We start from the raw sequence: 27,800 nt of genomic DNA, 5'->3' as shown, positions 1-27,800 counted from the left end.
TCTCTATATAATACTCTCACATAGCCAATTATTTCTATACACTACTTTAATCGGGTCATAATAATCTATAGATCTTTCACAAGGCCGCAGTAACTATTCTTTCAAGACCATTATATTTTCGCAAACGCATAATATTCCCATGTATGTACGTACAATTAAAGCCATATAGTACTTCTATACACTACTTTAATAGGGTCATAATAATATATAGATCTTTCAAGACCATTAATATTTTCGTAAACCCATAATACTCTCTATAATACTTTGAAAAAATCCATAATACAATGTGTAAAAGTTATTACGAGTTATTTTCCTCCTATCGTGTTGCAAGGAAGGAACGTTTTCAGAGGCAGCGGTACCAGATTGTCGTACTCAGAACACTGCATTTATTTGCTTCCCATCGTACCCACACAAACAACGACATTCATTTAAAGTTACTATTAAAACCGTTAATTACTGATGTTGTTTGCGAGAGTTACGGGTGAGAATGAGGAAAATACAATGTGCTGAGTACGATAATCTGACAACGCCGTGTCAGAAAGAATGATGTGACACAAAAGTTAAAGGCTGAAAATTCTGCACTAAAAAGAGAAATTGAAGAACTAAAAACACTGAACGAAAACCTGATGCTAAAGTTTGAGGAACTTTGGGAGGGGAAGGGGGAGGAGATGGTGGAGAATACAGCAAAAAAGGTCTTGAAAGCACTTACCAGCAAAGAAAGTTAAATCAGCATAGCAGAACATGCCGCTGAGAAAGTGCTGGAAATAATTGAAGAAAGGAGAGGGAAAAGAAGAAAAACAACATAGCGGTATTCAACCTAACAGAATCAATAAAGCAAACAGCTGCAGAAAGGAGAGATGAGGATAAGATCAAACTTAGCACAGTAATAAAAGGCAGTCTAGGCACATGAGGACTATATGAAGTAGAGGATATTAATAGAGTGGGGAGACCAGACCAAAATAAACCTAGACCAACTATAGTAAAGCTGAAAGAAGGCAGAGCAAAATGGGGAATAATCAAGAATGCAAAGATACTGGGAGAAGACCCCAACCAAGAGAATAGGAAAGTTGGTATAGCCCCGGACATGACAAGAAAGGAAAGAGAAGAGAATAGGAAACAGAGAGGAATTACAGGGCAGAAGAGAAGAAGGAGGCCGATGGATGATAAAGAGTAGTACCTAGGGTTGTAAATATAGAGAACCAACACTATTGACAAGTTAAACACAATAAAAATAATACAAAGATAAGTAAAAGAGAATTAGAAATAAATTTGATAAACATCCAAGGCCTGACTCAACCAAAACAACTGGAATTAGAAGAACTTATATAGGGCCTACTACTAACTAACATAATCATGTGTATAACAGAAACACAACAAAACTATCTCAAAGTTAACATCACAAGCAACATTAAATACATAGCCTACATTCATACAGAGATAGTGATGACAGAACAAAAGATGTTCTACATGCCAGACTGCAGATGAACCATTGTACAATACAAATAATTTTTGTATACCTGGCAACTAATGATACGAACAGAAATAGCATCATAAAGAAAGAAACTGACAGCATAATAAACTCAAATAAAGACGAACCCATGATCCTCCTCAGAGATTTCAATGGACATTGGATAGTAGATAAAAACCGTATGCTATTAAATAATAACCAAAAATGAGAAGGAGAAATTACATGGGAAAGCAGAGGTTTTTTAAAGTGCAATAGACCTCATAATAGTGAACCAAAGCATGTACAGCAAATTCATCAATATGATAACAGATGAAAAGAAAGAAAAATATGACCTATCAGACCACAATTTAATAAGAGCATATTTTGATATATGGCCTCAGAATAAAGAAAATGGATATAGCAATGAAAAGAAAATTATTACATAAAAAAATTAACAACAGAAGCAATGAAGTTGCAAAATGCACATTGAGAATGTATTAAAACAAACAGTCTCTCTGCAAGAATTGGAAAACCTCGTGAAAGAAGCATCCAGTAAATTTTTGGACAGAAAAGAAGAATAAAACAAAACACAAAAGACATAGAACCAGTCTGGATAACACGAAATAGAAAGTGAAATAAGTAAAAGGAGAACTTATAATAAACAAGCAAGAAAAACACAAAACACTGAAGAGAAAGAAAGATACAACACATACCAAACGCAAAAAAATAAAGTTAAACATATGGTGCGGAATGCAATATCAGTAAGTAAAAAGAAAATTACAAATGAGATCAGGAATGGACAAAACAAAACTACCATGATATGGGATATCATAAAGAAACTAAAAGGAGAAATTATTGAAAAAAAAGATATATTGTTATATGATCCTGATGGAAGAAAACCAAAACAATTAGAAGACTTCTGGAAAACTATGTACAGATCTAGAGAAAACAAGATTAAAGAGGTATGGAATAATGAAAGGCAACAGCAACAACAGTATGAAGATGATCTGGTAGTGCTACAAAACAGAATAAATGATTACATTAAAGTAAAAATGGAGACAAGTGGACAGAGTGGGAAGTGGATATAAAGTTAAAGAAACCTTTAGACATGGTCGTACAGTGCAAAGAAATAGACACACCGCCTATGAAGGAGACAGACATTTATATATCAAAAGAAGAAGTCAAACGACAGCTATATAAAACTAAAGCAAAAAAAGCTCCTGGACCAGACGGCCTAAAAACAGACCTTTACAAAATTCTAGAAAGCAGTGACCTATATGTGACACAACTTACAAACTGTTTCAATAATATAATAGAAGAAGGAGAGATAAGTGATGATTGGAAAACATCTAACACTATAGTAATCCAGAAAAAGCCCAAACCCACAACAGCTGACCTAAGGCCCATGGCCTTGACAAGCATTTCATACAAAATTTTTATGGGAATCCTCAGACAAAAGTTGGAAAAACACATGAAAGACACAGACAACATTAGCGACCTGCAACCAGGCTTCACAGAAGACAGAAGAATTAGACAATTTATACATACTAGGTAAAGGTAAAATTGGGGGCATACGCTGTAGCAGCCCGTGGCCTCGGTGGTCAGCTCCGTAACATTGGCCCTTGAGCCTGTGGTGGGAGGGAGCACATTACCCCGGGACACAGGGCCAGTGTGACATCTGGGTTACCACAGGTTTCACAAGGTACCCATTTATCGACCAGCCCGAGAGGGAGGATGAACAGCTGGGTGAGCTGCATGCTGACTGCCCGGGCCAGGATTCAAACCCAGGCCTGCAGAGTAGAAGCCAGGCACGTTGACCACTAGATCATGGAGGTGCATACATACTAAAAATTATCTAATACTGCATTAATGAAAGTTACAAAATGAAAAAAGAATTGATTGTGACCTCACTTGATTTTAAAAAAGGCCTTTGATTCAATACGGAAAAACACTTATCACAGTGCTGATGAATTACAAAGTCCACCCGAAAATTATTAATCTTGTAGCAAACATATATACAGATGACCTCACTAATATATTTCTAAATAGAACTAAACAGACAACAATAAATATAACAAATGGTGTAAGGCAAGGATGCAATGCCTCTATGTTCCTGTTTACAATTTTAACCAATGAAATAATTACAGAATTAGAAATGATGGACACAGGCTTTAAAAATAAACACTTCGAAATACCCATTTTATATTAAGCAGATGACAGCTTACTCTTATCACACTCAATAGAAGAAGCAGCAGAAAGTATTAAAAATATACAGCAAATAGCAGAAAGATATGGATTAATAATAAATAAAGAAAAAAGCAATATATTTATATATAACAAAAAGAACAAGAAATTAGTATTGAAAACATTCTAGTAACACAAAGTATAACATACCTAGGAGTCTAAACAACTAACAACAAAAACTGCTTCAAGGACTTCACAAAACAAAGACTAACCAAAGCTAATGAGTTAGCTACCATTACATAGTGTGATAGCAAGATGCTGTAACAGATTACTAATTGGCAAAGTTTACTGGAAGGGAAAGGCACTGTCAGCAGTACTCTCATCAGCTGAAATTATGGAATTCACTGAAGAAGAGATTACTAAATTACAAAGAATAGAAAACTCTGTCTACAGGGCAATATTACAAGTCCCAACCTATGCCGCCAACAGTGCCCTAAGAGGGGATATTGGTGCCTCATCTTGCTATGCCAGAGACATGAAAATTAAATTACTATTTGCTAAACACTTGTTGAAAGAAGACAGACATAACTTGGCCACAAATGTATTCCTTAGAGAAATAGAAAACACTAAAACAAAGTGGACTAAAACATTAAAGAAATATATGAATGAACTAAATATAAATATAACACAACTTGATAGCCTGACAAAGAATAATATAATAGAAAAAGTAAGGAAATGGGACTCAACAAAATGGAAAAATGAGGACCTAAAAGAAGAAACTTGGGCAGACATCACACTGGGAACAAAATTAATAATAAGAGGAAGAACTAATACCCTAACTTTAAATTGGAGGAACAGGTTTCAGAGGAAAAGTGAAAAGTGTCCGTGTTGTAGTGCAGAAATAGAAACTTTAGAACATTTTCTGCTGGATTGTGAAGAATATGAAGAAATAAGACAAAATCAAAATTTTATACAGAATACAGAAAGCCAAAGCAGAGACTACTTAATAGCCAATATATTAGTGTTTCAACCACTATCACTGGAAGAAAATGAAGACAGAAAAAATTATATCACAAAAATCTGGATCAGAAGAAAAAGAAAATTCATCAAAACTAAAAGACTCAACAACATCAATAAAAAATAAGGACCATAAGTGGGAGCCGTTACAAAGGCAATCCCTTTTCAGTTGTTTCCTTGACATCTCTTCAGATTAACAATAGTATAAATAGTCCCTTGGAAATGAAGTTGGAAGGGTGAACGTGTTACATCTAAGAACACGGCCTTCCACATGAGGGGGAACTCCCATAAATTAATGCATGTTTTATTATCAAACTCGCTGAATGTTTCCTCCATCATATTTATTTATAGGTAAATCACATGTATGTAATTATCTAAATGAGTAAAACGTATATTAGATGTGACTTCTTTTCCTTCGAGTGCACAAATACCCATCTTTCCTTTTTTAAACAAAGCAATACATATTTCAGTTTTAAGATCGAGGGACTAAAGTATTCTTGATGATCTCCTTTATTATGGGTTGTGGCAGATGTTCCAACAGAACGTCATCCAAAATCCTCTGTTGTAGCGTGGAGAAATTTTCCTTCAACAGTTATCAGCAGAAAATATATGTAAAAGTATCACAATCAGTCAGGGACATCATCAGTAAATGAGTAGGTACAGCAATGAGACACTATTCTGGTATCAATACATTGTAAGACACATCCATCATGCACTCAGGAATAGCACCAATAAGAGGAATAGCAGTATATGTATATACATTCTTTAAAAATCTTCAATAGAATCCCACCTTCAGACTGTATAATAAAAAGAAACTAGGACCTCCTTGGCATAACAAAGAACTCATTATGTATATTAACCTTCATTCATCATACAGCTCAACAGCAGTCATACTTTCCCTTCATTTCATTCCCATTTACCCCTTTTTGCCAGTCACATCTCCTTCCCTTCCTCACAATACAGTGCCACCTTCAGACTGTCTCTAAAAAGCAGGACATCCTTGGTATAATATAAATCTCGTTATGTACACCATCATCCAGTTCTTTATTGGTCATATTCTCCCTTCATTCCATCCCTTTTTGCCAATCACATCTACTATTCTCTTCCTCGCTGTTCGTAGTGGTTGAAGAGGACTTAACTGTTGCTCTCTCCAAGCCAAACCTTCGCAGGACCTCACTCATATCAGGCATGGAGGCACTGGACTCCTCTGAGCTGTGGCTATGGCTAACGGGCTGACTAAAGGGAGGGGTGGCAGGGGTGCTGACAGTGGTGGGGGTCGTTACGGAAGGGACAGAGGTGGTGGCTGGGAGGTAAGGTGACTCATCTCCCTCAAAAGACTGAAAAGTACTCAAATCAGTCCCTGGAAGCTCTGATAACTTGCTTTTAGAGGTTTCAGGATGTCTAAAATCACTCATCTTGATTACTGAACTCGTTATCAAATTACTGGTTGTCTCTTTTTCAGTGTCTTCATAGGTGTGGGTGGCCACAGGTGGAATGGTTTCAGTGGTGTCAGTGAGGCTCAAATCCCTCATTCTGTACTCCCTGGAAATCTTTGGTAGTTTACTGGTTATCTCCTTGGGTGAGCCACTACTAGAGGTTGTGATGTCTGCTGGATGGTATTGTCTCAGTCTTGATGTCTGAGTCCGATACTTTTTCATCCTTGCGTCCCGTCTTGTGGTGGTGGTGTCAAGTTCACTGGCAGCCTCGTATTCCCTCACAGCAGGTTCATCCTCACTAATGGGAGTGAGGTAGCTGCAAGGAGAGCTGTGCCTCTGTGACCCTTCACCCTCTGTGCTCATCTGCTCAGGGCTCCTGTGTTAGGGAGAGGAGAAGGAAGATGCCATATAATCCTGAATATAAATGTAAATGTAATCCCAAGATATATACGACATACAAAATATCTAGAATGAGGGTGTCAATGAAAATATATAAGCATGAGAAGTCAAATTGCACAACAGGCCACACAGCAACAGTTTAAAACAATGACCAAGTACTGTTTCCCCCCAAACTGGCAATACTTAAAAAAATATATTCAGAATAATCGTGCAGGAAAACATACCCACTGGTGGAGGATCCATTTGTGGGGGATACAAAATCATGGCCACTCAGTTTCTGTCTTGCGGTGGAGACAGAGTCATGTGGATGTATATGTGGCTTCGAGATATGACGGGAAGGATATGTGGAGGAGAGATAATGCTGGAACTCAGGTGAGAATGAGGAAGACAAGGTAGAGGAGGAGCAAGATAGAAGAGTGGTAGTAGGAGTAACAGAAGATGTAGTAGTGTAGGGGGTGGTGGTGACGTGAGTGATGTGAGATGGGGGATGCACATGCTCCCTCGACCTCATCCTCACAGGAAACTCGTCAATATCTTTATAATCTGAAAGTGATCTTGAGGTCGTGGATGACAAGGTGGCAGATGCTGAACTGGAGGGTAAGTCTGTGGGCTGGTCTTTTTCTCTCTCTCCCTCCAGGTAGCTGAGGAGAGAGCCCAAAGAGGAGATAGAGAGGCCAGAACCTTCCACAGTGGAGGCAGAAAGCTCTCCTTCGTGCTCCCCTCTCTGGAGTAACCTCTGGATGTAATACTGAATCAGCTCTCTCTTCTGATGTTCAAATTTCTCCTTCTTTTTGATGGGTTTCTTCCCAGTTCCCTCCTCCTTCAGCTTTTCCATGTATGTTGTGATGGGGGTGAGGCTGCCTGGCAACCCTCTCCTCCATGACAGGTGGTTAAGAAGGTTCCAGTTGTGTTGTCTGTTCTCCTGGATTCTTTTTAGGTTGTCTTCGATCTCCTGAAGTGATAGCGGCCTCCTTGGAAGCTCTGACGGTGGACTGTAATATTCCGTGCTACTTATGGGGGACTCTGACTGCTGGTTCTGATCAAGGGTGCTGTCAGACCCAATGAGACTGCTGCTGCCAACATCCAAATCAACATTTATCTTGATGTCTCCTGAACTGGATGAACTTGCATCAGATGGGGTTGTGTGAGGCTTGGCAAGGTTTGGATGTTTGATGTATGTGTCTCTGGGCTGTGCTGGTGTGCTGTATCTGTGTGAGGGGGAGGGGGTTGTGAAGGGCTGAGTAAGGTCAGTGCTGAGTGGTATGGACTCCTCACTAAGTGGCAGCACAGTACTTGAGGAGTCTGGGAGCTCAGTGGTGCTGCCCTCAGACAATGGTGATAATAGTGGAGGTTGACCAGCAGCAGAAGCATTAGGAGGGCCCCTAGTGTGTGGGTGTCCAGGGTGGAGATGCACAGGAACAGTGTCTGCCAAGTGGATACTCCTGGCTGTGTCTGCCGGGCCACTGCCATCACCTTCGTCATCACCCGTGGGAGGATCAGTTGGTCCCCTCACAGGGACTGAGTCTTCCATTTCCTGTAGGATGCGTCTTCGCCGCCTCTCCACCTCCTCAAGAAGTGATTTCAGACCCCGGACTTTTGTGCCGGTGGTTGCCTCCTGCCCACCGCCCACAGAGGATTCTACCTCTTCTGCAAGAGAATTATAAAAGTTCAGCATTGTATTGTTTAATTAATATTCATAGTAAATTTATATTCTCCACAGCACCAGCCATCAAGGGTAGATATTACTATTTTTCAACACTTCATTGGGAAAATGTGGATTCCCAGGCACACCAGGTCTCCAGGAAAACTATTCATCCTCTCTTTAGTTTGTAAACTTCAGGGTTTACTATCCTGTGAAAAACTATAAGAATCTAGTAGGAATTATACTTTCATAAGTTTCATAAAATTATATGAAATCAATATCAATAATTATGTCTTCAAAGTTAAAGCATAAGAAACATTAATAATAATACCTAAATATTCTGAGGACAGCTGATTAGAATCTGTACTAGGGATCTCTTCCTCTTCCTCCTTTTCCTCCTCCATCTTCTCTTGCAAGAGTTTTTCCACGGCTTCCTCCACCTCCCTCTGCTGGCGATTCTGCTCCTTCAGGAAACTCTCCTTGGTTTCCATGACCTGAGAAAGAAAGAAAACTTACTGTCAGAATCTTTCACTCTTGAGGATACAACACAAGTCATATTTTGATTTTAATCAGAGAAAACAAAGTCTAAAAGTTTTTGTTACACACATTAGGGAATAGGGACCAAGTGTTATAGAAACATTATCAGTCTTTGCATTACTGATTAAATTAGAAAGCACAAATGGAACTTGTATGGCTTGAGGTTATGGTAGGGAAAAAAATAATTCCAAGCATCCGAGGCACTAAAACTACCACTCCAACAAAAGTGATGACAATAAATGTCATCGAACGTCTACCCCCTTGAAATGAGAACAATTACTGACTTTGTAAAAATGAAAAAGATGAAATGATGATTATATAAAGAAATAGACAGTGAGGAGGAGGAGGAGGAACATCATATTATCTTTACATCTCCATATACTTACTGATCCCTCTTTTCCATTCATGAACTGTGAAAGGTGTTGTTGGCGCTGAGCTTCATCCAGTCCTTCCATGAGGTGCTGAAGGAGGCGAGTGAGCTGTTCCTTCCTCAGTGCATCCTTCCCCCTTTGCTCCCTCCTTAGCTGGTCCTCCTCAGCCTGCTTCCTCTTCTCTTTCTCCAGCCTCTCTCTCTTAGCCTCCTCAGCTGCTGCCACCTCCTTTGCATTAGGCTGTAAGGAATGGTTGGTTAGTTTCTTGTACATAGGAGCGTAAGGGAAGATTTATCTAATGTTATGGTAAATAACATCAATCTCTGAATCTGAAGATTAACGGTGACAAAATAATCAAAGGTTATGTGATTAGAATGGAGGTTGGGAGAAGGAGAGAGGGAGAGAACTAGATCAGGCTGAACAGGAGGGAGTAGCCAATGTTGAGCTTGTAGATCAGTGTGGCTGGGCAAATCAAAGTCGGGTGTGTGTTCCCTGACCTTTAATAGTGGTAGTCAACACACAGCTGTCTACTCGGCCGCTGATCCTCTCCCTTCTGCTAGACCACCGCAACCCCAACAACAAATAAGCTACGCAAAGTGCAACGTGTCACTCGAACACATACTGAAGAGAGTTAACAGCCAAAGCATAGTCTAACCTAAGCATATATGAGTAAGTATATATCTACCTTTGAGGACCAGACTTCCTTCTCAATCTTGATGTTCTTAGGTACATAGTGTGTGGTGGTGAAGGTCCCTGCCTCATGTAGTGCCACTCTTTGCTGTGGTTTCTCTTCAATTACCCTGTTCGGAATAAAAAAAGAATGAAAAATAAATGAAAATAAAAAAGGACGTGGTTGTTGTAATGTATGACAAGGCAGACTATAAAATTAACTATAGGATTTTGTTAATATAAACCTTATTTTTGTAATGTATTGCCAGATCTGAACAAGCATATTGAAGACAAGAATGAATACAGCATAATATTTTTTGCAATTGTTACATACACATTTATCTTATATAAGAACATAAGAACACAGGAGTCTGCAAGAGGCTGGTAGGCCTGTACGAGGCAGCTCCTCTGAACCTTGGCTCCCGTGTATCTAACCCCACCTAATATCGCTGTCCATGACGCATCAACAAAGTGATGGTGGTGAGTGTGAGGACGTGTTTTTGTTGTGTCAGTGACTTACAAATGTAATGTAGTAATTCTTTCTTTAGAAAACTTTAACTTAACCCGATGGTGGTAGCAGCAGGGATCATGTTTCTTAATGGTCCCTCCAAGCAAGAAAAATGAGAAAAAATCACCCCTCACACAAACCATTTCATATTTTATATCAAAGCATTTGTGATCAGTTTATGTATGTTACTTTCCTCTCTGTCAAAGGCTGTAAAATTGGGCAAATAGTAAATAGAATAATATATATCTACCCTTGAAGGTGAAATTATAACCTGTTAGCTTTTGGGAACAGATGGTATAGTGACCCTCCTCCTCCCTCCCTGCTGGCTAGGCTTCCTTTTAATATGTATTTCTACACATGATGCGGCCAATATTAGGAGTCTTTTTCACACAAATATTTACTGTATAATTATGACTTTACTACTGCATTAGCGCAGGTGAGTGAGTTAGGGGTTTATGGAACTTTGATGGGAGGATTGGAGGTGACTTATTCCTGGGTTTAAACTTATACAAAATCAGGTTAGCTACATGTCTGTGGTAAGTGCCTTGTACAATAAGAAATATTACTTTCCTCTCTGTCAAGGGCTGTGTAAATAAATCAAGTTAATCTAACTATATTATAAAGCAAAACCAATCTTGCATGCATAATATGTATCCAGTGTGTAGTAAGCACTTTGGCAAACATGTATCATGCACCCTACGCTTAACACGGTAGCTGCGGGGATCATGTTTCTTAAAAGGCCTTTCCCTCTAAGCAAGGGGATGTACTGAACATTTTACAGCAAGTTTCATTGGGTTACTCAATGAGCTGATCTAGCTCAGTATGGGTGGGGGTCACCCTTTGAAGCCTTCTGGCAGGGCTAAAAACCTACTAAACAATAAAACAATAAATAAAACATACAATACATAATGCATACACATTAAAAAGCCAAAAAAACTGTTTCTCCACACATACGTCTTCTTCCTAAACACCTCTGGCAAAGGCAGGTTTGCTACATGACGGGCACGCAGCCTCTCCAGACGAAGGGCCTCCTGTCGCTGCTTCAGGAGGGTGTTCCGCTCATGCTGCTGCTGCTTCACCTCCTCCTGCTGCTGCTTGCCTGCCTCCTGCCCACGAAGCACTGCCAGCCGTCGGTCGTGCTGGGCTTGTTGCTGCAGAACCTTGTGTGGATCAGGCTGAAGGGAGGAAGGAGTGGAGGGTGGTAAGTACATCATTGTATAATTACATTGTGATGCTGATAAAAAAACAATCATATAACAGACATCATTACCGGCACTACAGGCGAAGACATAAAAAAGAAAAAAAAAGTTCAGTGGAGATACTTTCAAAGACATGATTACCCACAATACATACACAAAAATATTTACAAAAAAAAAGAAAAGAAATAGATGGTGAAATAATATTAAAGTTTGGAGAGGCAAAGCAAAGGCATACATATATATTGTAAGATCCCTACACACGTACAATGATTTACAAAGTATGAATACATATATTAAGTGACAATACTGCACTTTAATTTTTTTTTTTTTTTTTACAGCTAAGGAGACAGTTCAAGGGCGTAATGAAAAATATAAAAAAAAAAGCCCGCTACTCACTGCTCCTGAATAGAGGTCAAAGGAGTGTCCAAAAAGAGAGGTCAATTTTGGGAGGAGAGGTGTCCTGATACACTCCTCTTGAAAGAGTTCAAGTCATAGGCAGATGGAAATACAGATGAAAGAAGATTGTTCCAGAGTTTACCATCGTGAGGGATAAAAGAGTGAAGATGCTGGTTGACTCTTGCATAAGCGGTTTGGACAGTATAGGGATGAGCATGAGTAGAAAGTCGTGCGCAGCACGAGAGGAGGGGGGGAGGCATGCAGTTAGCAAGTTCAGAAGAGCAGTCAGCGTGAAAATATCGATAGAAGATAGAAAGAGAGGCAACATGGCGGTGGAATTTGAGAGGTAGAAGACTATCAGTATGAGGAGGAGAGCTGATGAGACGAAGAGCCTTTGACTCCAGTCTGTCAAGGAGAGCTGTGTGAGTGGACCCCCCCCACACATGAGATGCATACTCCATACGAGGGCAGACAAGGCTCCTGTAAATGGATAGCAACTGTGCGGGGGAGAAGAACTGGCAAAGACGGTACAGAACGCCCAGCCTAGAGGAAGCTGATTTAGTAAGAGATGAGATATGAAGTTTCCAGTTGAGATTTTGAGTTAAGGATAGACCAAGGATGTTTAGTGTTGAGGAAGGTGATAGCCGAGTGTTGTCAAAGAATAGGGGATAGTTGTTTGGAAGATTGTGTCGAGTGGATAGGTGGAGGAACTGTGTTTTTGAGGCGTTGAAGGCCACCAGGTTCCTCTTGCCCCAATCGGAAATAATAGTAAGGTTTGAGGCTAAGCGTTCTGTTGCCTCCAGCCTTGAATCGTTAAGTTCCTGTAGGGTGGGTCTTCTATTAAAAGAAGTTGAGTAATGCAGAGTGGAGTCATCAACGTAAGAATGGATAAGACAGTTCGTTTTGGAAAGAAGATCATCAATGAACAACAGAAAGAGAGTGGGAGATAGGACAGAACCCTGTGGGACACCACTGTTAATAGGTTTAGGGGAAGAACAGTGACCGTCCACCATAGCAGAAATAGAACAGTCAGAAAGGAAACTGGAGATAAAGGTACAGAGAGAAGGATAGAAACCGTAGGAGGGTAGTTTGGAAAGCAAAGATTTGTGTCAGACCCTATCAAAAGCTTTTGATATGTCCAGCGCAATAGCAAAGGTTTCACCGAAACCGCTAAGAGAGGATGACCAAGAGTCAGTTAGGAAGGCAAGGAGATCACCAGTAGAACGCCCCTTGCGGAACCCATACTGGCGATCAGATAGAAGGTCAGAAGTGGAAAGGTGCTTTTGAATCTTCCGGTTAAGGATTGATTCAAAAGCTTTAGATAGACAGGAAAGTAAAGCTATAGGGCGGTAGTTTGAGGGATTGGAACGGTCACCCTTCTTAGGCACAGGCTGTACAAAGGCATACTTCCAGCAGGAAGGAAAGGTAGATGTTGATAGGCAGAGACGAAAGAGTTTGACCAGGCAGGGTGTCAGCACGGAAGCACAGTTTTTAAGGACAATAGGAGGCGCTCCATCAGGTCCATAAGCCTTCTGAGAGTTGAGGCCAGAGATGGCATAGAAAACATCAATTGGAAGAATTTTAATAACAGGCGTAAAGGAGTCAGAGGGGGAATGAGTAGGAGGAATATGCCCAGAATCGTCCAGGGTGGAGTTCTTACAGAAAGTTTGAGCGAAGAGTTCAGCCTTAGAGACAGATGAGACAGCAGTGCTGCCGGCAGGGTTAAAGAGAGGAGGGAAAGAGGAAGAAGTGAAATTGGAGGAGATATTTTTGGCTAGATGCCAGAAGTCACGGGAAGAATTAGAAGAAGCAAGGTGTTGACATTTTCTATTGATAAAAGAAGTTTTGGAAAGTCGGAGAATAGATTTGGCATGATTCCGGGCTGAAATGTAAAGGTCAAAGTTAGCGGGTGTTCGAAGGCTCTGGAACCTTTTGTGAGCTGCCTCTCTATCTTTAATAGCACGAGAACAAGCATGATTAAACCAAGGCTTTTTAGCATGAGGAGTAGAGAAAGAACGTGAAATGTATGCCTCCATTCCAGAGACAATCACCTCTGTGGTGCGCTGGGCACACACAGAGGGGTCTCTCTCCTGGAAGCAGTAATCATTCCACGGGAAATCGGAAAAGTACATCCTCAGGTCGTCCCACCGAGCTGAAGCAAAATGCTAGAAGCATCGCCTCTTCGGTGGGTCCAGAGGATGTACAGGAGCGATAGGACAGGATACAGAAATAAGGTTATGATCGGAGGAGCCCAACGGAGAGAACAGTTTGACAGAGTAAGCAGAAGGATTAGAGGTAAGGAAGAGGTCTAGAATGTTGGGCCGATCTCCAAGACGGTCGGGAATACGATTAGGGTGTTGGACCAACTGCTCTAGGTCATTGAGGAGAGCAAAGTTGTAGGCTTGTTCACCAGGCTGGTCAGTGAAAGAGGATGAAAGCCAAAGCTGGTGGTGAACATTGAAATCTCCTAAGATGGAGATTTTAGTGAAGGGAGTGAGAGTCAAGATGTGCTCCACTTTAGAGTTCAAATAGTCAAAGAATTTTACATAGTTAGTAGAGTTAGGTGAGAAATAAACAGCACAGATGTATTTAATAATAGAATGACAATGAAGTCTTAGCCAGATGGTAGAAAATTCAGAAGAGTCAAGGTCGTGGGCACGAGAGCAAGTGATGTCACAGCACGAGACGCAACATCCAGCTTTGGATTGAAATTTAGGATAGAGATAGTAGGAGGGAACAGAGTAGAGGTTGCTGTCAGTAGCCTCAGAAACCTGTGTTTCGGTGAGGAAGAGAAGGTGAGGTTTAGAGGAGGAGAGATGGTGTTCCACAGAATGAAAATTAGAACGAAGACCGCGAATGTTGCAGAAATTGATAAGGAGGTGGTTCGAGGAGTCATCAGGACACCTCTCAAGTCGGCAGCCAGAAGGGGAGTCCTCCCTGGGGGAATTTATGGTCCCCCCCCCCAGGTGGGGACTCCGAGGCTCTGTAATTTTTCGCCATTTTGAATTTTGAATTTTGGGAAAAGGTGTGTAAGTTGTGTGAATGTAGTGTGGTGTAGAAAGAGAGGAACTGTCTTTAGAGAGCATGCTGAACTGCTCTCTGGTGTTGATGAGACAAAAGGGAAACGGTTAGTGAGGACATGGGAAGGGTCTTTGAAGGGCTTCAGCACCCTCCTCGCTTCCCATATATCCTCACCGGGAGTAGCTCACGCCCATTCAGTAGGTGTCTTCCTACCTACTCCTACTACTCCTACTAATTTGCATATTTTGAGGAGCAGTATTAATTATGCATACTTATTTCAATTTAGTTTGGTTATTAAAGATTAACTGAGCGGTTTGCCTCACAGTTATTACTTATGATCCCATGTCTACTTGTATCTGAATGTTAGTAATCTTTATTGAGTTCTTGGCCCCCACCCCACAGCTGTACAGATACAAATTGGTAGGAAAAAGAGTATTGGAATAATACCTGTTGTGTGGCTTGTCTGTGGGCCTGGCCAACGTTCCTCATGCAGTCCTGGTATTGCCTCTCCAGCTGGGAGACCTTGTTCTCCTTCTCTGCCTCCCACTGCTGCGTCACCTCCCTGCTCAGTAGTTCAATCATCTTCTCCTCCTTGGTGCGCACGGCCTCCCTCACACGCTGTGCCTCTTCTCTGGCCTGCTCTCGTACCTTAAAATTTATGCATGTGAGAACTTACCCCAAAATATTCTCTCACTAAAGATTTGGATGTACTTACTTAGTTTAATATGACATATAAATATTTTTCCTCTGTTGGCTTTGGCTTTGCTTTATTCATCTTGATATTAGCACAGCTCAATCTCAGGTACATAAATAATATAACAACTCTCTTCCATGCAAAAAAGATTCATATTTTATCCATTAAAGAGCAGTTAGTGTTGATAGTGTACAGACTAAATGAGTGGTCAACACAGTCCTTATTTACAGTTCTTGTACTATTATTGACAGTGCAGTGTCTTGCCTCTGTACATACGAATAAAAAAGAGTAAGTACATGCGAGGTAATATGCCACTCTGGTCAGCCAAACAAACAATACCAGGAAAAGTGTCTTTGGGCAACACACACACACACACACAATCGGATAACTGGGGAAACATACAATCTTCTTAGAAATATTAAAGCAGCATTTACATATCTAGATGAAGAAATGGTGAAGAAACTAATAACATCGATGATACGTCCAAGACTGGAATATGCAGCATTAGTGTGGTCACCTAGATTGAAGAAAGAAATTAGAAAGTTGGAAAGAATACAGAGAGCAGCAACCAAACTACCATAAACTCTGAGAACATACTTATGAAGAAATACTGGAGAAATTGGGACTAACAACACTGGAAAGAAGAGAGAGAGGGGACATAATAGCATTAGTGAGGACTCCCCTTCTGGCTGCCTACTTGAGAGGTGTCCTGATGACTCCTCGAACCACCTCCTTATCAATTTCTGCAACATTCGCGGTCTTCGTTCTAATTTTCATTCTGTGGAACACCATCTATCCTCCTCTAAACCTCACTTTCTCTTCCTCACCGAAACACAGGTTTCTGAGGCTACTGACAGCAACCTCTACTCTGTTCCCTCCTACTATCTCTATCCTAAATTTCAATCCAAAGCTGGATGTTGCGCCTACGTGCGCAACGACATCACTTGCTCTCGTGCCCACGACCTTGACTCTTCTGAATTTTCCACCATCTGGCTAAGACTTCATTGTCATTCTATTACTAAATACATCTGTGCTGTTTATCTCTCACCTAACTCTACTAACTATGTAAAACTCTTTGACTATTTGAACTCTAAAGTGGAGCGCATCTTGATCCACTCTCCCTTCGCTGAAATCTCCATCTTGGGAGATTTCAATGTTCACCACCAGCTTTGGCTTTCATCCTCTTTCACTGACCAGCCTGGTGAACAAGCCTTCAACTTTGCTCTCCTCAACAACCAAGAGCAGTTGGTTCAGCACCCTAATCATATTCCCGACCATCTTGGAGACAGGCCCAACATTCTAGACCTCTTCCTTACCTCTAATCCTTCTGCTTACTCTGTCAAACTGTTCTCTCCGTTGGGTTCCTCCGATCATAACCTTATTTCTGTATCCTGTCCTATCGCTCCTGTACATCCTCTGGACCCACCGAGGAGGCGATGCTTCTGGCATTTTGCTTCAGCTCGGTGGGACGACCTGAGGATGTACTTTTCCGATTTCCCATGGAATGATTACTGCTCCCAGGAGAGAAACCCCAATGTGTATACTCTGCGCATCACAGAGGTGATTGTCTCTGGAATGGAGGCATACATTCCACGTACTTTCTCTACTCCTCATGCTAAAAAGCCTTGGTTTAATCATGCGTGTTCTCGTGCTTTAAAGATAGAGAGGCAGCTCACAAAAGGTTCCAGAGCCTTCAAACTCCCACTAACTTTGATCTATACATTTCAGCCCGGAATCGTGCCAAATCTATTCTCCAACTTACCAAAACTTCTTTTATAAATAGAAAATGTCAACACCTTGCTTCTAATTCTTCCCATGACTTCTGGCATCTCGCCAAAAATATCTCCTCCAATTTCACTTCTTCCTCTTTCCCTCCTCTCCTTAACCCTGACAGCAGCAATGCCGTCTCATCTGTCTCTAAGGCTGAACTCTTCGCTCAAAGTTTCTGTAAGAACTCCACCTTGGACGATTCTGGGCATATTCCTCCTACTCATCCCCCCTCTGACTCCTTTATGCCTGTTATTAAGATTCTTCCTAATGATGTTTTCTATGCCCTCTATGGCCTCAACTCTCAGAAGGCTTATGGACCTGATGGAGTGCCTCCTATTGTCCTTAAAAACTGTGCTTCTGTGCTGACACCCTGTCTGGTCAAACTCTTTCATCTCTGCCTATCAACATCTATCTTTCCTTCCTGCTGGAAGTATGCCTTTGTACAGCCTGTGCCTAAGAAGGGTGACCGCTCTAAACCCTCAAACTACCGCCCAATAGCTTTACTTTCATGTCTATCTAAAGCTTTTGAGTCAATCCTTAACCGGAAGATTCAAAAGCACCTTTCCACTTCTAATCTTCTATCTGATCGCCAATATGGATTCCGCAAGGGACGTTCTACTGGCAATCTTCTTGCTCTCTTAACTGACTCTTGGTCACCCTCTCTTAGCAGTTTCGGTAAAACTTTCTCTGTTGCGCTAGACATATCGAAAGCCTTCGATAGAGTCTGGCACCAGTCTTTGCTTTCTAAACTGCCCTCTTTCGGATTCTATCCCTCTCTCTGTTCCTTTATCTCCAGTTTCCTTTCCGGCCGTTCTATCTCTACGGTGGTAGACGGTCACTTCTCTTCCCCTAAACCTATCAACAGTGGCGTTCCACAGGGCTCTGTCCTATCACCCACTCTCTTCCTGTTATTCATCAATGATCTTCTTTCCATAACAAACTGTCCTGTCCACTCGTATGCCGACGACTCCACTCTGCATTATTCAACTTCTTTCAATAGAAGACCATCACAACAGGAAGTACACGACTCCAGACTGGAGGCTGCAGAACGCTTAACCTCAGACCTTGTTATCATTTCCGATTGGGGCAGAAGGAACCTTGTGTCCTTCAGTACCTCAAAAACTCAATTTCTCCACCTATCAACTCAACACAATCTTCCAAACAACTATCCCCTATTCTTCGACAACACTCAGCTGTCACCTTCTTCAACACTAAACATCCTCGGTCTATCCTTGACTCAAAATCTCAACTGGAAACTTCATATCTCCACTCTCGCTAAATCAGCTTCCTCAAGGTTGGGCGTTCTGTATCGTCTCCGCCAGTTCTTCTCCCCCGCGCAGTTGCTATCCATATACAGGGGCCTTATCTACCCTCGTATGGAGTATGCATCTCACATGTGGGGGGGCTCCACCCACACACCTCTTCTGGACAGAGTGGAGGCTAAGGCTCTTCGTCTTATCAGCTCTCCTCCTCATACTGATAGTCTTCTACCTCTTAAATTCCGCCGCAATGTTGCCTCTCTTTCTATCTTCTATCGATATTTCCACACTGACTGCTCTTCTGAACTTGCTAACTGCATGCCTCCCCCTCTCCCGCGGCCCCGCTGCACACGACTTTCTACTCATGCTCATCCCTATACTGTCCAAACCCCTTATGCAAGAGTTAGTTAACCAGCATCTTCACTCTTTCATCCCTCACGCTGGTAAACTCTGGAACAATCTTCCTTCATCTGTATTTCCTCCTGCCTACGACTTGAACTCTTTCAAGAGGAGGGTATCAGAACACCTCTCCTCCCGAATTTGACCTTGCTTTTGGCCACCTCTTCTGATTCTTTTATGGGAGCAGCGATTAGCGGGCTTTTTTTTATTATTGTTTTTTTTTGTGTGCCCTTGAGCTGCCTCCTTTGTTGTTGTAAAAAAGAAAAAAAAAAAAAATATATATATATAAAAATATATATATATATATATATATATATATATATATATATATATATATATATATATATATATATATATATATATACAGGATACAAAAGGGATTGGAGAAATTGGACAGGAAAGATTTAGTGGTATGTGACAGTAGTGTGACAAGAGGGAATACAGGTAACTCTCGATTTATGCGAGTTTGGTTTACGCGTTTTTAAAATAATGCAGGGTCCAAAATCCAAATAAATATTTAATTTACACGTTTTTTCACTTATATGCGATATTTTATGGAGTGGCCACCAGATGTCTCACGCAACTGGACTCACATGGCGCCGCGGCCACACAGCTGAGCTCAGTTCTTCCCGTGCGCCACTTGAACAACAAAACAGTACCCACGCTGCCACGCTACTCAACAATAAGGGTGGGCAGGTACCGGTACCAGTACTGGTACTAACGGTACCAGCTATACGGTCCGGCACCGGTACCAGACTGCTAGGTGCCGGTACCAGACGGCTTGGTACCGGTACCAATACCAGCCAGTCGCTCATGGTGTCCCTCATTTCTTCCTCAAACGAGTGAGGCAGAGTGTCTGAGTGGATGTCTCGATGATATGGATATTCTCTCTCTCTCTCTCTCTCTCTCTCTCTCTCTCTCTCTCTTCACTGAATGAAGTGAATATCTATTTTTCGACAGAAACCTACCTCTTGTTTGATTTACATTGTTTTTGTTTTACGCGACCTCTTCAAGGACACAATACTCGCGTAAATCGAGAGTTACCTGTAGTAAGAAACTGAAGAAGAGCGACTGTTGGAGAGAAGTCAAGAAATACAGTTTTCCATACAGAAGCATAACAACATGGAACAGACTTGATGAGGAGACTGTGTGTGCAAAAACAATTCATGAATTTAAAGCCAAACTGGATAATAAGCATCATGAAGATGGGACAGCATGAGCCTAGTACGGCTCTTTTCTAGGGATGTGAGTTTCTGTCCGAGTACTACTCGGTTTACTCAGTTCTTGCAATTCAATTATTTTTTTTTACAGCAAGGGAGGCAGCTCAAGGGTCAAATCTAAAAATAGCAACAAAAAGTCTGAACTGCTCCGACAAGAAAAACTGAACAAGAGACCAGATGACAGCAAATTCGGGAATGTTAAAGGCATTATTTAAAAGTCACCTGTCCTCAGACAAATTTGAGGATTTCTCATCTCTAGCTGTAATGCCACAATTTTTCTCTTAACTACATTCCAACACAACCTCTGCGAGTAACGAAACACACGAGAAATTAATCCAGACAAGGAAAGGTTTGCTGGCGCCGGGGATCGAACCTGCGACCAGCGAGACGAGAGAGCCACTCCTTAAACAGTCGGCCAAAGAGGTACCCCCTTTGCAGAGTGAGTTATGGGAGGCTCGCCTATCAGGCAGGTCGCTGCACTACACAGCTCCTCATTCCTATTTAGATTAATTTCTGTGTTGAGATTTCCCATTTTCTACAAACTTCAGAGAGCATGGGCCATCACTCTACCTGTTACCCACTCGGGGTGACACAACAGAATCACAGGAGAGGATGCCATCGCTTTGCCACCAATGTAATGCCAGAATTTTTCTCTTAACTACATTCCAACATGACCTCTGCGTGTAACGAAACACACGAGAAATTAATCCAGACAAGGAAAGGTTTGCTGGTGCCGGGGGTCGAACCTGCGACCAGTGAGACGGGAGAGGCATTCCTTAACCAGTCGGCCAAAGAGGTACCCCCTTTGCAGAGTGAGTTATGGGAGGCTCGCCCATCAGGCAAGTCACTGCACTACATAGCAACCCTTTGATCCTCCACCCCCCCCAGCTTCCTGGTGATTTTTATTTTAGGCGATTCCTGTGGCGTCGGTAGGCTCTCTTGAGAGGCCTTTTGGATCATGTTTTGGAAGGCCCCAGCCCGTTAATAATGCAGGCAATTATTATTTATAATGGCTGCCGTGCCATAGGCCATGACTCTTTGCTTGGCCCCCAGTGTCGACCAAAGATCTGGGCGGCATGTGGGTAATCTTCCACTACTCGGCGATGACTTGAAAAATAAGCGTGTTTTGGAGGGACTCGAGCCTAGGTCCATGGACTCACCACACCTGCACTCTGACCACTCGGCCACCGCCTCCCAGCCCCACCGCCCAACCATTCCTGTACCATCTGCTGTCCGCCTGTCGCCTGAGAGAAAAGTAATCATTTGGTACTCGGTAAGGTAAGGTAATAAGAACCGAATTACTTGGTTTGCAGAAAGTACTCGGTTCCCCCATCCCTACTCTTTTTCTGTACTTCACAACTAGGTAAAAACAACTAGGTAAATACACACACACTTCTTCTTTTGACCTGTAACGCTTTGTATCGCTTCTTAGGTCCTCCTCCTCACACACACGTAGTACCTGTTGAATGCGAAAGATTCTCCATTTGTCTCTCTCTTCTTTCACGAGTGTTTGAAGTTCATTGGGGCTCAGACGCAAACGATTTGGCTTTGAGTTGTTCTTCATTGTCATATCACCTTAGCTAATGGAGCAGTGGACCACAAAAGAAGTTCCAGGCGCTTACACGTTCAAACCCACTATTTGTTTACGTTGATCTTGATCTTGATCTTGATGTCACAGGTGGCTCGGGATTTCTCCCCAGCCAGGCCTTTGTATCGGCAGCTCCTGTGAAAAGAAAACAAAACATGCGGGAAGTCAATGTTCTCGGGGCAAGATATCATTCCCTACATCTTTCACGCCACATGCCCTCCAAGAACTCTTTCACTGCCTCAATCACTCGTCCACTCGTCTCTCCACTGAGCCCCAGCAGCAGCACCATCCACTCCCTTCCAGTCCTCCCGTTTACATCACGTCCCATCTCGCTCAAAAACACATGCATCATCTTCGTTCTCTCCCTGTCATACTTCTTGCATTCCAGCACTACATGCTGCACAGTCTCGTCCACACCCCTGTCACACATCTGGCATACTTTGCTGCGGGACTCAGACCATCTATAGTTCCTTGCATTCACATCCAGACACTGCGCTCTAGCACGGAAAAGATCACCTCCCAGGCTTCCCTCATACCACACCTCACACTTTGGGGCCTCTTTCTCCCTATACCAGTCGAGAGTTTCCTTTCTTTCCATCTCATTCTTCCACTTGCTCAATCCCTCATCTTTAACTGCCATATCTATCACATTCTTCCACTTTCTTACATCCCACTCAAACCCCTCTCCATTTCTGTTTGTTATTCTCCATTCAAACACATTCTGTCTATCTTCAAAGGGTCGGTACACCCACCTACTTAGCATAACATTCCTGTCTATCATTCCACATTTATTCGCCCATTTGCCATCTCTTATACTCCACAAGTATACTTTCCTTGCTAATCTTGCATCCTCCATTTGTTCCAGTCTCACTTTATATCTCAAGGTTGCCTTTACTAGTCTTTCCCTAAACGTGCTCCATCCCATGTCCCCCCTAAGAGCCTCTACTGCTGCAAACCTTGGTGCATTCAGTGCCATTCTTGCTACCCTATTCTGCCCCACTTCCAATTTTCTATCTCACTGTCATTCCATGTCATCACATCCATTCCATACATAATGCTCGGGACAGCCACACTCTTCCAAACCTCACGGATGACATCATACTTGCTCGCTCTCATCCTCGCTGCACTCCCTAAACGGCCTACCCACTGGTTTGCCATACTTATCTTTACATTCTTGGCCCTGCCGCATCCATTTACCTCCATCCACACCCCTAGATACTTGTATTCTTCCGTCTGTTCCAACTCATCCCCTTCCAGTCTCCAAGTTGTTTCTCTCTCATCCTCTGACCTATTCACTATCATTACTTTGCTCTTCTCACTACTGAACCTAACCCCAAAATCCCTTCCATTAGCCCCTACCACATCTAGGAGACTCTGTAGTTCTTCAGCAGACTCACTCATAACCACCACATCATCCGCATACAACAACACACATACTTTATCCTCTCCAATTCTCACTCCTGCATTCATTCTCCTCATTCTGACTGCTAATTCCTCTGTGAAAAGACTAAATAATGTTGGTGATAATATACAGCCTTGTCTCCTCCTCTTTCACTCTTCACCCAACCTGTCTCTAGATCACCTAGTCTATACTTTGCTCTTGTACCTACATACATACTTCTAATTATGTTAACAATCTTATCACTCAGCCCAACTTTTTCAAGCACTCTGCATAACACATCTCTATTCACCCTGTCATAAGCTTTCTCTATATCTAGGAAGCCTAAGTACAGTTTCCCTCCTCTCTCTTTTCCTTTCAATCAGCTCATTCACAACAAACATATTATCTTCTGCTCGCCTGTCCACTCGGAACCTGTTCTGCTCCTCACCCAGCACCCTGGCACTCTCAATCCATTTACACAACCTTTCATTCAACACAGCACTAAAGATTTTTCCTATTGAGTTTACCAGAGAGATTGGCCTATAGTTCTTTAATTCCTGCTTACTCTTATGCCCGCCCTTGTGGATCAGAGTCACTCTACATTCATTCCATTTACTTGGCACTCTCTCTTCTTCCCATACCTGGTTGAATAACTCAGTCATCCTCTCAATCACAGCCTCACCTCCATTTTTATACAACTCATACGGGATCTCATCTGGTCCTGCAGCCTTACCATTCTTCTGTCTTTTCACACATCTCTCAACCTCCTCCCTACTGATCCTTTCATTCAGCTCATTTGCATCTTTCCTCTCCATAGTTACACATCCTTCTCTCACACCAAATACTTCCCCTACTCCTCCTATTTCTTCCCAATATTACCTAATTGACTCTCTCATTTTCTACTTATCTGTAATTTTTCACCATTCACCTTCAGACTTTCCACATTCTCACTGTCACTCATCCTCTCACCTCTCAGGAACCTATACCACTCGACCTCCCTCAAGCCCTTTCTCTCTCAGGGTCTGAATCACACTTCTTTCACACTGAACCTTTGCACTCATGATCTTCCGCTTTGTCAGTCGTTGGTGTCTCACGAGCTTTCCCATGCATTCTGGTATTCACCCTCAGCTTCTTCGCTTTCTTGCCTCCTTCTCCTCATTCGTCTACACAGTCTATTTAGTCTCTTTCGTTCTTTCCTAGCTGTCCCAATATCATCGTTCCACCACGGTTTCCTTACACGCTTTCTACCATTCGTTCTCACATACCCTACATGTTGGACTGCAGCTCCTCTCACATTCTCTACGAGCCTTTCATTCAAAGCGTCCACATCATTCAAACTACCCGGCTCCCAATTTCTTTCACTCAAGTCTACCTGAAAATTTTCCCACCCTACATCTCTCAGTCTCCACTTCTTCTTCCTGTCCTTTTCTTTCATTTCATTTCTACCTTTCAGCCCAAGACTCCACGGTCAACATATTATGGTCAGACACAATATCAATCATTCCTCTTCATCTATCCACATACGAGACACACATTCGCGCATTCTCCCATTTACCAGTAAATAATCAATCGCAGACTCCTGATTTCTTGCACTCCAGGTCACACGTCCCTCAGCCAGAGTTTCATTCAGGTTCTCTAAGTTCATTTCACTTACAAACTCAGCTAGCATTTCTCCATTCCGATTTATACGTTCACCTAACATACCTGTATGTGCATTCATATCACCCATAACAATCACTCTCTCTCCTGCATGCTCTCTCACAACTTTTCTAAGAATATTGTACTTTCCCCTGTTTTACCTTACTGCTCTTTCAACTTCTCCAGTCATATACACAACAACCATAACTACTCTTTCTAGTCTGCCCTTTTATTCTTGCATTCCACACTCACGGCCAATACATCTTCACTGCTAGCACTGTTACCTACATCTAGCTCTTCCACCTTCAGATTCTCATTTTGCGGTGGAGGAAGGCTACGCCTCCTCCCATAGTCTCCTGTTTCTTTCGCCCTTCCCAATCATCACATACTCACTCCCTCAGTCTGCACGTCACCTCTCAGGTGTGTCTCAGTCAAGTTTATTATATCATACTTCCATTCATCCAGTTCCGGACTCAGGTCCGCAAGATTGCCCACACCCCACCCTCTCACATTCAAACATCCACTCTTCATACTTTCACTTGCCTGGGTTGGGTATCCACTCCTCCGTGCTAGGTCATTTATACCTGCTCAGACTGTCCCCACTGCATACAGTGACTTCATCCGCACCCATTCACGCAGGCGCCCCCATCCTCCTGTTCCCGTTGCCGCCAGGTGCACGCCATCCACGTCTAACGCTGCATCTCCCTCAGGACGTCCATGTCGGCGAAGCTGACGCCGCCTTCTTCCTCGCGTCCATTCAATCTTCATCTTCATCATTTCTTCTTGTATCCTCTTGTTTGTAGATCGGCGCAGTCTCTCGCACAGTGGTCCTTCCCTTGGGCGTCTCATAATACCCACAACTGCCACCTTACTTCCTTTTCCTTCCACTGCCTTCACAGAGTCTACTACGCCCTTCACTGTGTCTTCCTGTCCGACGTACTCCAGGGCGTTCCCACCACCCTGGACGATCAGCAGTCCGTCTTTCAAGTCACCCGCATCATGCTGCACTCTTTTCTTGATGTTCCTGATCTGGGCACCACTCATGCTGGTGCAGCCACTGCCGTCCATGTTGCACTTAACGTGCCAGTGCGCATTCTTCATCATAATGTCTCCAATGATACGGATGGGGGCCCTCTTCACCTTCATTTCTGTTGTCCGTCGAGGTCTTGCTGTTTCTGTCGCTTGGTCTGGTCTTTCCTTGGGGGTCTCAGCAGTCTGAACCTCTCTCTCCACATGGTCCTCCTTGGGGGCAGCCACGGCTGTTGTCTGGACTCCCCTGTCCTCCAGGGTGTCCTTGGGGGCAGCCACGGCGGTGGTCTGACTCCCTGTCCTCCAGGGTGTCCTTGGGGGCAGCCACGGCTGTTGTCTGGACTCCCCTGTCCTCCAGGGTGTCCTTGGGGGCAGCCACGGTGGTCGTCTGGACTCCCCTGTCCTCCAGGGTGTCCTTGGGGGCAGCCACGGTGGTCGTCTGGACTCCCCTGTCCTCCAGGGTGTCCTTGGGGGCCGCCACGGTGGTCGTCTGGACTCCCCTGTCCTCCAGGGTGACCTTGGGGGGCTCCACGGTAGTCGTCTGGACTCCTCTGTCCTCCAGGGTGTCCTTGGGGGCCTCCACGGTGGTCGTCTGGACACCTCTGTCCTCCAGGGTGTCCTTGGGGGTCGTCTGGACTGCCTTCTCCTCGTTGCTGGTCTCCGTCTGCACGTTCTTGTCCGTCTTCTGCCTGTCTCTTCGCCACTCGTCCTTCGTCACGTTCTTACACGCCAGGCATAGGAAGATGAGCAGGGTGTGCTGCAGGAGCCGCGAGTTGGTCTTGATGTCCACGCACGGCTGGTGGCACCACACCTCTCGCAGCACACACCGGCGCTGCTTCTGCCCACTCCCTTGCCACACACGCCAGTCACTAACACCCATCTTTTCAATGGTTAAAGGTTCTCACCACAAAACTGCAGGTTACTTCTTCAAAACACTCGGAGCCGCTCACACACGTTTTTTAGCCAGGTCTTGATCTTGATCTTGATGTCACAGATGGCTCGGGATTTCTCCCCAGCCAGGCCTTTGTATCGGCAGCTCCTGTGAAAAGAAAACAAAACATGCGGGAAGTCTATGTTCTCGGGGCAAGATATCATTCCCTACATCTTACACGCCACATGCCCTCCAAGAACTCTTTCACTGCCTCAGTCACTCGTCCATTCGTCTCTCCATTGAGTGAAAGTTTAGTCTCGGTCTTGGCTAGTCCGTTTTGTTACGGTTCGGATTCGTTCTGGTTCCGTCTTGAACTTGAAACAGCACTCTGCCCACTTGTATGGCTTGGAAAACAGAAGGTAAGCCTTGACTCAGGTGGTTGTGAAGGCATGATAAGAGGGAGACATGAAGTAAACAAATCCAAAACTGTCACCAACTGTAGTTCCCATGGACAGAGAATTATCCTTGATGGCTACAGTCTTTGTGAGTTTTATTTCTCCAAGATGACGTCTGGATCTGGATCTGCTGGACGAATAATGCGCGGGGCACCCGCACAGGTGCATAACACGCATAGTTGACTTTCCTTCCCCATCGTCTCATCTCTGGAAGTGGAAGGTACTCAAGCCTCAACACACCGCTGGACAGTGTATTTAGCTATTTGTAGTCTCCATATCTACATTCATCCAGCCTTTCCTTCAAGTGTGAGTCTGGAAATGGCCAGCGGGTATAAGAGCCAAGCATTGCTGAACCACGCATGTGGGAAATATAACTAAAATTTTTGTAAGTGACATTTTCGCATGATAAGGAGCCATGAAGAAAACTGCTTTGTAATGCCAGATTTTTGTAAGGACATATATAAGTATACGTGTTAAGTGAGGCCGCTGTGACCGTTTATTTCCCCACGCTAGGCTACCGGCCGGCCGCCGGTCCCCTTTCCACTGCCCCTCCCTGTGTGTCACCACGTGGCTCCGCGTGGGCCCCAGCCACCCCGCTTCCCCGCTAAATTCTTGGCTCGGCGTCCTCCGGCTCACTCTTGTCCCCCCCTCTCCTTTGCTGCGCACACCT

The 27,800-nt window shown here is 43.3% G+C and overlaps 1 protein-coding gene across 1 annotated transcript; it reads right to left on the bottom strand.

Annotated features, from left to right (window-relative positions):
• Positions 1-168: 168 nt before the first annotated feature.
• On the bottom strand, positions 169-23,099 carry LOC126999867 (uncharacterized). The gene is made up of 8 exons (XM_050862967.1): positions 21,628-23,099; positions 15,274-15,474; positions 11,165-11,385; positions 9,719-9,833; positions 9,049-9,273; positions 8,457-8,619; positions 6,708-8,130; positions 169-6,460 (listed from the first exon to the last, which is right to left on the bottom strand). The coding sequence occupies exons 1-8, from the start codon at positions 21,736-21,738 to the stop codon at positions 5,713-5,715; spliced, it is 3,207 nt and encodes a 1,068-aa protein (XP_050718924.1). The 5' UTR covers positions 21,739-23,099; the 3' UTR covers positions 169-5,712.
• Between the last annotated feature and the right edge of the window lie 4,701 nt (positions 23,100-27,800).

This window comes from Eriocheir sinensis, chromosome 2 (assembly GCF_024679095.1).
Source record: "Eriocheir sinensis breed Jianghai 21 chromosome 2, ASM2467909v1, whole genome shotgun sequence".
NCBI classification, from domain to species: Eukaryota; Metazoa; Arthropoda; class Malacostraca; order Decapoda; family Varunidae; genus Eriocheir; species Eriocheir sinensis.
The sequence above is the reverse complement of the archived record's forward strand: the minus strand, read 5'-3'. Positions and strand labels throughout refer to the sequence as shown.